General features: G+C 37.9%; 1 protein-coding gene across 1 annotated transcript; it reads left to right on the top strand.

Annotated features, from left to right (window-relative positions):
- Window positions 1-59: 59 nt before the first annotated feature.
- gtf3c5 (general transcription factor IIIC, polypeptide 5) lies at window positions 60-11043 on the top strand (the record flags this gene model as incomplete). Its single annotated transcript, XM_084136972.1, has 11 exons — window positions 60-254; window positions 825-1023; window positions 2542-2740; window positions 2885-3083; window positions 3806-3910; window positions 5972-6086; window positions 6264-6344; window positions 7035-7123; window positions 7240-7322; window positions 10492-10634; window positions 10765-11043. 11 exons carry the CDS (start codon window positions 60-62, stop codon window positions 10914-10916), a joined length of 1560 nt encoding a protein of 519 aa, XP_083993098.1. The 3' UTR covers window positions 10917-11043.
- Between the last annotated feature and the right edge of the window lie 708 nt (window positions 11044-11751).

Here is an 11751-nt window from a genome sequence, read left to right as displayed (position 1 = left end):
ACACCATTGAAAAGATGGATTTTCTGTATTCATAAGCGTCGAACAAAAATCGTGTGAAAATGGATCATACGATTACAAACACTCCGGCTTCCCCACGCACAGAAGGAGAAAGCAAAGATACAGCTGTTGTGTCAGGAAATACAGCAACACTTGTGCTGCCTGACACTAATCTAGTGTGTGTTGAATACCCGGGAGTCGTAAACAATGTAGACAGAATGCTTGACAGCATTGGCGGCGAAGAGGGAGTGTCCAAGGTGATCATTGCATTGGTGCTTTAAATGAAAAAGACACACGTGCTTTTAAACTGTGTGTTCATTTAGGCTGAACCAGAATTTTTGTTGCTGTATTTCAGAGTGATACTGGTGTGATTTCTAGATCATTAATGACATTAATCACATTAATGCTTTGCCTTCCATGGTTTTATTTGTTATTTTATAGTACAATAATTGTGATGTCCCTTCCTTGTGTCATTTAAGGAATACTTTTAGATGTATTTCTTTGACTGATTTCTTTGTGTCATTGTATATTATTCTGTCTGATTTTAAACAATATTTGATTTACATTTAATGACACCTTTCCCTACATAATAATAATAATAATAATAACATAGCAGATGTGTTTTATACATTATGTAAAAATCATATGATATCTGGGACATATTTATCCAGAGAAACATGGCCGCTTTTACATGATTTTCAATTCTGTTATATTAGCAAATGATTTGATATTGGATGATGAAATAGTAGTGGTTATATATGTGTATATACTGAGTGTATAGTAGATTGTATTTAAATCTGGGATTTTTTTTTTTTTTTTTTGGACAGACATATGCAGATTCTTCTAAAAGACTTGAACTCCGCTTTCGGCCGAAAGATCCTTTCTGCCATCCCGCTTATGGGAACCGCTACTCCTCCACCAACCTGCTGCTCAGAGTGCGCCGCAGAACCCGCAAAGGAAACAGTTCAGAGACCCAAATCAGCATGGAGATAGTGGGACTTATAGGAACCACATATAAATTTCAAGGTATAAAAGTATTCATTCACCATCTAGTATTCTCTAAAATAATTGAATTAATATTTTAAAATACATTTAAGAATTTTCTACCACAACTTAAATATATATTATTATTCTTGATCTTTTTTATTTACAATTATATGCTACATCAATACAGTTTTTATTAGGGCTGCACGATTAATCGAAATGAAACCGCACACAATTTGGCAAAGGCTGCGATTATTTTATGCGCAGCTTGTCAGTGCAGCACGGCCGATCGGTAGTAAATGCTGCTCCATCTGAACGCTGGCGCTCTCACGCAGAGATGCCAAATATGCCCCACAGCAGAAGTAGATAACGCCCCTCATTTAAATGTTAAATGTTGTCGTTTGTTGGACAAGAGGTTCAGAAATACTTCACATGTTTGGAAAGATGTTTGATGCATGTTGCTTTTTCAAATGCACGTTATAAGCGACTCAAACTCACAGTGCTTTCAGATGGAGCATCATTTACTACGGATCACAGAGCCATCTGTCACTGACAAGATGCGCATAACAAAAAATCGCACCCTTTGCGATTTCATAATCGCAATAATCCAATTGCAGCCTTTGTTTTTATGTTGGCTTGACAGCCAACAAACTGATCTACTATTTAAGCTTATTATTATTATTATCCTTAGCAAAAATTTAAAGTACCTCCTCCTAGGGCTTTTAAGCTACATCCACCAAACTCCGCTCAGATTTTTAGACTGGTCTGACTCGGGTTGCTATATCTTTTCAAACTAATTTCTTTAAACATCAAAACTACAAAAAGTCTCAGGCTTTTAATGAGGGGGTCAAAACTTTTGTAAAATAAGACTTATAGAGTATTTAACCTGTCTATCACTGGCAAAGCTTAATGACTATCCTAGGACAAAATGCTAAAACATGTTAGCAACATGTTAATTCATGTTAGCAAAGTGTAAAATCATGTTAGCAACATGTGAATAATGCTAAAACATGCTAATTCGTGCTAGCAAAGTGCAAAATCATGTTAGCAACATGTGAATCATGTTAGCAACATGCTAATTCATGTTAAAACATGCTAGCAACATGTTAAACCATGTTAGCAACATGCTAATTCATGCTAGGAACCTGTTAAAACATGTTAGCTAATCCATGCTAGCAGTGTGCTAAAACATGTTAATTCATGCTAGCAACACTTTCTTTCTTTCTTTCCACTTCACTAAATTTAAAGCTTGTCAAATCAGCAACAAAGTTTGTCCCAACAAACTTTACTTTCTAGTTAGAGTTGCAATTCCAACTTCACCCAAAAATCAAAATTCTGTCATCATGTACTCACCCTGTTGGAACACAAAAGAAGATATTTCTTATAACATTGTGGTCCAAACAACACTGTATGGACAAAAAACCTACAGAGAGATTAAAAGCACCAAGATTTGTTCACCGAAGAAAGTATTCAGTGTTGGAATGTAAACAATTGCAAAGTTTTCATTTTTGGGTGGACTATCCCTTTAATACACACACATTCTTAATCTTGATTCTTCAGGAATGGCTGACTTCCAGTACCTGGCAACTCACAGTGATCCAGATGGCAACCAGATGTCTTTGTATGATAAGATCATTTTGCGCAAACCTGAGAAGAAGGAATTCTATGACAGTCCTGTGCCTCTTTTCCTTCCTCCTCCCATTTTCTCTCGCCTGGACACGGCTGTGGATTATTACTATCGTCCAGATGTATTGCACAGGTAAGCTGGAGTAGGACCTGAATTCCCAAATGAGTTGACTGGTTGCAACTGCAAATGATCCAAACTGTTCTAGGTTCAGCTGTATGTGTGTTTTTGGTGGTTTGATTTGTTGATTACATCATTTGTCTGCTTCCCAATAAACAGCAGGGAGACTGCAATGCAGTCTGTTCTCCTAAAAGATCATCTTATTGCCCCGAATCGGGCTCGCCGGCCAAACAATGCCATTTTTGTCAACTTTGATGACAAGACCATTCCATCAGGACCTCTAGAAGCTGCAGTGACCAGCTGGAAAAAGGTCTGCGTCCATCCTAGCGATGTAAAGGTAGAGCAGCAACTCAAACAGGTTGGTAAAATTGTTCTACATGTTTTCAATGTGTTAAATACATCAACCATCTCCAAGATGAACACAACATTACAACATTTGATTTGAAGCAAAAAAAAAAAAAAAAAGTAATGTTATATGAGGGCCTAAATTAAAAATCACATGAAGAAAAAGCTGACGACATTGTAAAAAAAACAATTACTTTTTTTTGTACTAATTGATTATAATATTAAAATAATATATTGGAAAAAGAATATTCAGATACATTACCATTCAAAAGTTTAGTGGTCAGTAGGAGACAGTAAAGACATTATAATTTTACAAATGATTTCTGTTTCAAGTAAATTCATTGGAATAAATGACATTTTAAAATATATTAAAATATCAAACAGCTTAAATTGTATTAATAATATCACACAATATAACTTTCAAAAGAGAAGAGAATTCTTTCAAAAACATTTAAAGAAATCTTTCTGACCCCAAACTTTTGAACAAGAGTGCATAGATGTTGCAGGGAGACTCGTTTACGTAATTCTCAATGCTTTGTGGGAGTGGATGTTTGACAACCAGGTGAAAGGTTAAAACTATTTTAAAAGTTGTTTTTAAAAAAGCTGTCAACATCAACTTAAGCAACTATTGGACAACAACTATATTATGGGAAAATGTCCTTATCTTATCATAATCCCACCTGTGCTCCAATGCGGTTTCATGTGAAAATACTGATTAATTTGATTAATTCGCAGCTTTTCGAGAAAAGGCCCATATGGTCTCGCAATGCCGTCAAGGCCAACATCAACGTTCACCCTGAGAAGATGAAGCACCTCCTCCCTTATGTGGCGTACTACATGGTGAGTAGATTAACAGAGAAAACTCTAGGTTTAATAAACTTAAATATAATGTGGTATTCTTTTCAGTGTGTTAAAATACTGTCTCCAAACCCATCTTATTGCACAGAAAGCCATTAGTGGTGAAAAAACACTTTTTAAGTGGCACTATCAACTTTTCTGTTTGTTAGTGTGGCCTGTTATAGCAACAATGGTTCAACCAATGGTGTGAGATTGTGCTGGGAAAATCTGTTTGTCTGAACTAAAGTTCAAGGTTTGGCTAGTTAGTATGGGCCAGTTAGCATCTACAAGTACTTTTATGTTGTCCAACTTCATTGACTGCCATTCAGAAATAACCCTAAATTCCATGGTTGGCATAAAATCCTTTAGTTTGTGTAAAAAATAAAGATCCATGATTTGATATTTGTTCACATAGCCAATGTCAATTTTTCATTTTTGATTAGTGACTTAGAAATAGTGAAAGTTGTTTTTCAAAATCATAAAATGTTTATTTCTAGGCTTAAATTACATTTGGATTCACATATTTTTAGTGTGGGCTGCACTATATACAGTTGCAATCAAATTTATTCAACCCCCTTGACCTGCAAGACATTTTGCTGCCGAGAATAAAATTTTATGAAAACAATTCAACAAATGCATCAGTAAACTATTATAGAAAGTTTATTAAGGCGAGACACGTCAGGCAAAAACATCGATTTTTCATGCAGTAGTCAGTTTTGAGATTTTGGGCTAGTTTACTCCTTCAATATGTGTTCTTTCAAGCTGCTATAAAGAAAACGTTGAAAATATACATTAAGATGTTTATTTTATAACATTTTGTTTACTTCCGACAGTAAGTTTCTCCCAAATTTACCAAGAAGTTTGCAGTCCAACGCAAAACGCCGAGCTCCGTCTGTTTACTGAAGTCTGTCATGGCCGGTATCGTTGTAAAGCTCAGAGTCTCCTGCACAACACTATGTAACCCAAATATGGGCATTTCCTTTCTATCAGTAACCAATCGTGAATGTCCAAAGGGGGATTTAAAGCTAACAACGAAATCTCATTTAGAGCGATTTAAATCTTTAACTGCCGTTTTCTCAAAATGAGTTTTTTGTCATTCTCCAGTACATACATCTCAGCCTATGTAGCACCTATGTACACCAAACTTTCCAGTTATACACTTAGCAGTATTCTGCAGATATTTTCAGAGGGAGTTGTTAATAAATCCTTCCTGGCCTGATTTATGTGACATTTTAATAAATAAAAAAGGCGAAAATCGATGGACAGTATATTTTGATTTCCTAGGTAATAAAAGCATATATCCTGAAATCCCTCTGAATTTTTATTTTCATCTTGTGTGTAAACAAAATGAAAAAAGAATTTTGCACCTGGCTTTATCATATGTTCAGATCTATCTACCGAAAATATATGCAAAATCTTGCATATTTAATGAGATAATGCCTAATTTGCATAATTAAACATACAAATTTCTAAAACTTGTAATACATTTTTTATATATACTTGTGTAAGTAATCAACTGAGGAAGTTTCATGGTGATATCTATTCTTTTTAAATTTTACCCTATTCACCTGTAGTGTCTCGCCTTAATACAGTGAGTGATTTTGTGATGTTTGACCATGGAGATGGTGTTCTTCTGCTTATAAGCTTTGCCTTTTTTGCACCAGACATACCGCTGATCTATGGGTCCAAAAAAGTTCCAGTTTGGTCACATCACTCCATATTTATTATAGAGTTTCCAAAGGCTTAACTGTGTTTTAACACAATTTTGTACCATACCATGCAAATAAGTGAATAAGCAGCACTGAATGGGGGTTGAATAATTATGACATAGCTGTATTACCAAAAAAAAAATAACTAAAACTCAAAAGAACTACATTATATATTAACATTATCACTTTTAATTTGCCACTAAACTGTTATATATGTTGTTTTTTTTGTTTTTTTTTTACTCTGTATCTTTAGAAAAGCTTACATTTGTAAATGACTACAGTCTCAGGGGGGGTTGAATAATTTTGATGGCAACTGTATCTCACAACCTCCCATGAAAATAGTTTTTACGTGTAGTTAACAGGGCCGTGGAGGAGTTTGTGGGTCAGGTTTGGATATGATCCTCGAAAAACACCTGAAGCAAAAATCTACCAGGTTCTAGACTTCAGGATCCGCTACGGAATGAAACATGGTGAGCGATCAACCAAAACACATTCATAACAGTCCTAAATATGATTTATTCCTCGACATAAACATGCCAAGACTGCAATACAAAACTGTCTAAAAGAGTGCAGAATCTTTTTTTGACACCAGATGTGAGTACAAATGATAATACACACATAATTCCTGTAATTTTCTGTCTCTGTAGGATTTGGTGTCAATGACATGCCAGTGAAATCCAAAAGAAGCGCTTATCATTACAGCCGCCCAACCACTATCAACAGGGCAGGTACAAAAACACAGATACAAATGTTCTGGCACACAGTGTTCCCTTAAGGTGTTCATTATATTATGAGTTCGTTTTTCCTCTCTGACCTTTACATTCCAAGAGGTTTTGGATTCTAAAACTTAAATAGATTAATGTCTATTCAGAAGTTTGGGGTTGGTCAAATGTTTATAATGTTTTATAAAGAAGTCTTTTAAGCTCACCGAGGCTGCATTTATTTGATCAAAAATACAGTAAAACACTGAAAATATTGTGAAACTGTATAACTGTTTCCTATTTGAATATGTTTTAAAATGTAAATGTCTTCAGAGTCACATTATCCTTTAGAAATCATTCTAATGTGCTGATTTGCTGCTCAAGAAACATTTATTATTATCAATGTTGAAAACCGTTTTGCTGCTTAATGTTTTTGTGGAAATTGTGATGCATATTTTTTTCTGGATTATTTAATGAATAGAAAGTCCAACAGAACCACGTTTATTTAAAATAGAAATCTTTCGTATTATAAATATCTTTACTGTCACATTTGATAAATTTAATGCATCCTTTCTGAAAAAAAGTATTAATTTCTGTTTTTAAAAAGCATGTACTGACCCCAAACTTTTGAACGATAGTGTATTATTTTAAACTTTTTGACTGTAAATGATCAAAGCTTTTCATGGTAGTGTATGGTTGTTTCGTTCACTTCTTTAGTTCCTCAACCTGCGAGCGTAACTGACATCACCCAGGAGAGTTCTTCGTCTTCAGGACCCAAACCTGCTATTGCCAAGTACATACTAAAGGTATTTTCAGTTATTTAATTTTTAATTTAAGTTTTATATCACAGTGGATTTCGCCTTGATCAGCAGCTAATGTCGAGGAAGCGTTTTAAACCAGTTTTGTGGAACTTTCTCTCAAGGACTCAGTCTACATTTTCCGGGAGGGAATGCTCCCACCATACCGGCAGATGTTCTACCAGCTGTGTGATCTGGATGTAGAAAAGTAAGAACTTTCAACACAATCTCATTGCAGTTCGTAAGTATTTTACGTTCTGGTGAATTTGTGGCTAATTCATATTAATTTGTACAATCTCATTTGGCAGTACGTTTTCGTATGATCTCCTAACGCCCCAGTGATGGGTGTGTTTAGGGGCCTTCATGCTGGTTTCTAATAATCATACATTTATGTACTATTCACATCATACAAATTCATATAAAACAGGGTTTTTATAGTTAACTAAAACTAAAACAATAAAAACTTTTGTCTTTTGAAATAAAATACATTTTACCTGAAATAAATAAAAATTTATTTAAAAAAACGTAAACTTTATTTCAGCTAATTGCCAACATTTGCACTCTGCCAAGGGAAAGACACAGGCTCACCGACAGGGAAGCCTTACCTTGAAAGAATACACATTAGTCACATTAGTGTGTTAGGCCTGGCGTCGGACACTCTCCCACATCTGACTGCCGAGGGTGGGGGAGGAACTCAACAGTGTTCGCCGGTTTGTGGAACTCACATGAGAGGCAAAAATAAGCGCACATATCCGGTCAATAGGAGGGGAATGGCGCAGCAAGCGAGACACAGTGTGGTTACCCGGCGTTCACTGGCCACTTGGGGCTAGTACACGGGAGGACACTGGCTCGGCGCACATACTATAGAATCTGGCAAACGTGCTGGGTGTCGCCCAGCCCGCAGCTCTACATATATCATCAGCGAGGCGCCCATGCGCCAGTGCCCAGGAGGAAGCAACACTTCTGGTAGAGTGAGCTCTCAACCCGAGGGGGCACGACACGCCTTGGGTTTGGTACGCTAATACGATGGCATCCACTTTTCCGTGGGCCATCTTCTGCTTAAAAACAGCCTTTCCCTTCTGCTGGCCTCCATAACAGACAAAGAGCTTGTCTGAGGTCCTGAAGTTCTGCTTTTGGTCCATGTACAGGCGCAAAGCACAGACAGGACACAGCAAAGCTAGGACTGGGTCTACCACCGCCTGGGGTAGATCACCTAAGTCGTCCGCGTCCCGTCTAGAGACCATATGTGGAGATTCCAGAGGTCTGGAAGTGGGTGCCACAAGGTGCCCCGTCTCTGAGAAATCAAGTCCTTCCTCAGAGGAATGCGCCAGGGAGGGGGTGTCGTGAAGAGCATGAGTTCTAGGAACCAGGACCGTTTGTGCCAAAAAGGGGCAACTAGCAAGACCTAACTGTGGAAGTAGGCTCACTGGAGGAAACCATACTTGCATAGGTCCCGGGGCCAGCTGTGTGCCAGTGCGTCCATACCGAGGGTCACTATGTGCTTGCCTAGTAGTGACGTTTTGAAGCAGCCCAGTGCAAGAAGTACTGCAAGCAACTCTAGGCAGTTGATGTGCCAATGCAGTTGGGGTCCTGTCCAAATACCCAAAGTTGCATGCCCGTTTTACATGGCACCCCAGCCGGTGGTGGAGGCATTCGTAAAGACAGCAGCATGCCTGGACACTTGCTCTAGTGGAACTCCTGCCCATAGAAACGCAGGGTCCGACTACAGGCCGGGGTGACTGTCACCCAGTACGTGCCGCGCGTTGCCATGCCCATCTCGGGACATCTTCGCACAACTGCTCTAGTGACTGGGCCAGTATGAGCCAGTCATCGAGATAGTTGAGGATGCGAACGCCAGGTTCTCTCATGGGAACAAGGGCTGCCTCCACGACCTTCATCAAGACACAAGGCAACAAGGACAGCCCGAAGGGGAGGACTTTATACTGGAATGCCCGCCCCCGAACACGAACACGGTCTGTGTCGATGGAGAATCAAGACATGAACCCTATGTGTCCTTCAGGCCGATCGCTGCAAACCAGTCTCATGGACAGATGCACTCGTAAATGCATTTCTGCATCAACATCTTGAATTGGAGCCTGTGAAGGGCCAGGTTGCCCTTCTGGATACCCCTGAAGTTGGGGGGATGCCGGGCGCACTGAATTGCATAGCCGAGTCTGATGGTCTAAGTGAGTCAGTGAGACGGGCCGGGGAGCGCTAGCCAGGCCCCAGAGACCGTACAAGTGGGACCAGAGGGACCACCGACGTACCCGCAGTGGGGCAGTGAAGTGGAGCGCAGGGACCAGACTCGGAAGGCATAGCGTCCCGAAGTGTGCGGTGCAACATTTACCTGGCTCCACAGTTGAGCAGGGGGTGGGTGAGAAGGCATTGCATCCTCGAACCGCACACTGCTGCCCGTTAGCGATAGGAGTGGGGGACGGGGTGGCAGGCGGGAGGACTGCAGCCCTCATTCACGAAAGCCACCTCAGTGTGCTTGACGCCCAGACACATGAGCCAATGATCGTGACTATAAGCCGCCGCCAGGTAACAACCGCATCGGGTAGAATGACATCTTTGAAAAAGACGCAGTGTCACACCCGTGTAGCTCTCTTATAGTGCTGAAGAGAACAGGGGAAATAGCCGCAGCACAGCTGGCAGGAAATATTGCAGCCTGCAGTGTGCACACACTCTTTTAGGCTGTATAAACAGCAAATCTCATTGAAGACGCAACCACCACTGCAGTGCCGTCACACCCACACTAGAATTAGCTGCTCCATGTCAACCTTTCACACTCCTTGACAACTAACCTATGCCACTCCCACAATATACACGTCAAAGTAGCCGGAGCAACTTTTCTCCATTTACGGATATGACGAGTGACATATGTATGCAATTTATGAACACGAAAAACATTCTGATAGGTCTTAAATATAAACACTTATAATGGGCTTACCATAGTGAATGGACAAAACAGACAAAAACATGTTTTGGAAGAAGACTGATGATGTATTGTCTTTTTTAAATTTTGTTAATTTTTGAACAAAAGAAAGTTACATAGTGTAGTTTTAAAGGACAAAACTGCACTTTTAAAGTCTTAATACTTTAAAATTAAAACAGAAAATATAAAAATAAAAAATAATTCAAAATATTGATAAAAAACATAATTTTAATTTTCATGGTAGTGTATGGTAACTTTTATAATTTTAGTATAATAATACTAAAAGAACACTGATAGGAAATCGCCACCTTGTAACATAGTTATGTTTTCCTGTGAGATCAGGTTGGAACTTTGATGTCTTTCTTTTCAATCATTTATCCACTTACAAGACCCATCCCACTCCTTCTGACCTTTACAGCACTTTTCTTTTTTTTCTTTTAAGAATAAAGAATATCATCCATATGAATGATGGAAAAGAGGAAGTGTGTGATGAGAGAGATGGCTGGTGTGTGCCCCACACGGCAGACGATCTCAGGAATATAATTTCTGGAATGATCCAGCAACACGTCCGACCTAACTGCCCAGGTAAAACACACACACACACACACACACACACACACAAAAACAATGCATTGTTAATTAAATATAGGAAAATAATATTTATTAAATAAAAATGGCTTTATTTTTTATATTGTGTGATATTTTATTGATGTAGCGTCATCCACCCAAAAGCCTACAAGAGCTAGACCCAAAACTGTTGACAGCGGAGAAGAGGAAGACGAAGACGACGAAGATGATGATGAAGATTACAAGCCTTCTGATGCGAGTGACAACGAAATGGAAACTGAGATTGCAGATTACATGTAATTCCCCTTAAGTTTAATGTCTGGCACTTATAAAGGATTGGATGTGTAAATGTAAAAAACAACTTTGTACACTGATAGAAATTAGTTTGTTACCCCCATTTGGATAATAAATGGTTTTGTCAAATGAACTGATTGAGCAAATTCTTCAAAAAAGTATCTGACATACTATAAGAGAGAAGTTGTGACAAACTGAAAGTTCATTAACAGTATCAAAATAGTCACACAATTGTTAGTTGTTTGTTTTGGATACTTCTATGCATATATTTTTTTCTGATTGCTGTCCAGCATATTTATATATATTTATAAATAAATGAAAAAAATTTTTTTTTTTAAAGTTTGGGGTGAGTATTTTTTTAAATACTTTTATTCAGTAAGGATGCATTAAATTGATCTAAACTGACAGTAAAGACTTTTACATGGTTGCAATAGATTTCTATGTTAAACAAATGCTGTTCTTTTGAACATTCTATTTATAAAAGAATCCTGAAAAAAGTGCATCACGTTTCCACAAACATTAAGCAACACAACTGTTTTCAACATTGATAATAATCAGAAATGTTTTTTTGAGGAGCAAATCAGCATAGTATAATGATTTCTGAAGAATCAAAGACTAAAGTAATGATGCTTCCAAGGCACAGGAATACATGACATTTATATAAACTTTTACATTGCAGTAATATTTTACAATATTCCTGTTTGTAATTTTTTATTAAATAAATGCAGCCTTCTTTCAAAAGACTGCTTTCAAAAACATTAAAAAAAAAATCATACTGACCCTAAACTTTTTTTTATTTGTAGCCAACACTTTAAGGTGTGTTTATACATTAAGTAAATTT

Source organism: Abramis brama (assembly GCF_963993115.1).
Source record: "Abramis brama genome assembly, chromosome: 15".
Taxonomy (NCBI): domain Eukaryota; kingdom Metazoa; phylum Chordata; class Actinopteri; order Cypriniformes; family Leuciscidae; genus Abramis; species Abramis brama.
The sequence above is the reverse complement of the archived record's forward strand: the minus strand, read 5'-3'. Positions and strand labels throughout refer to the sequence as shown.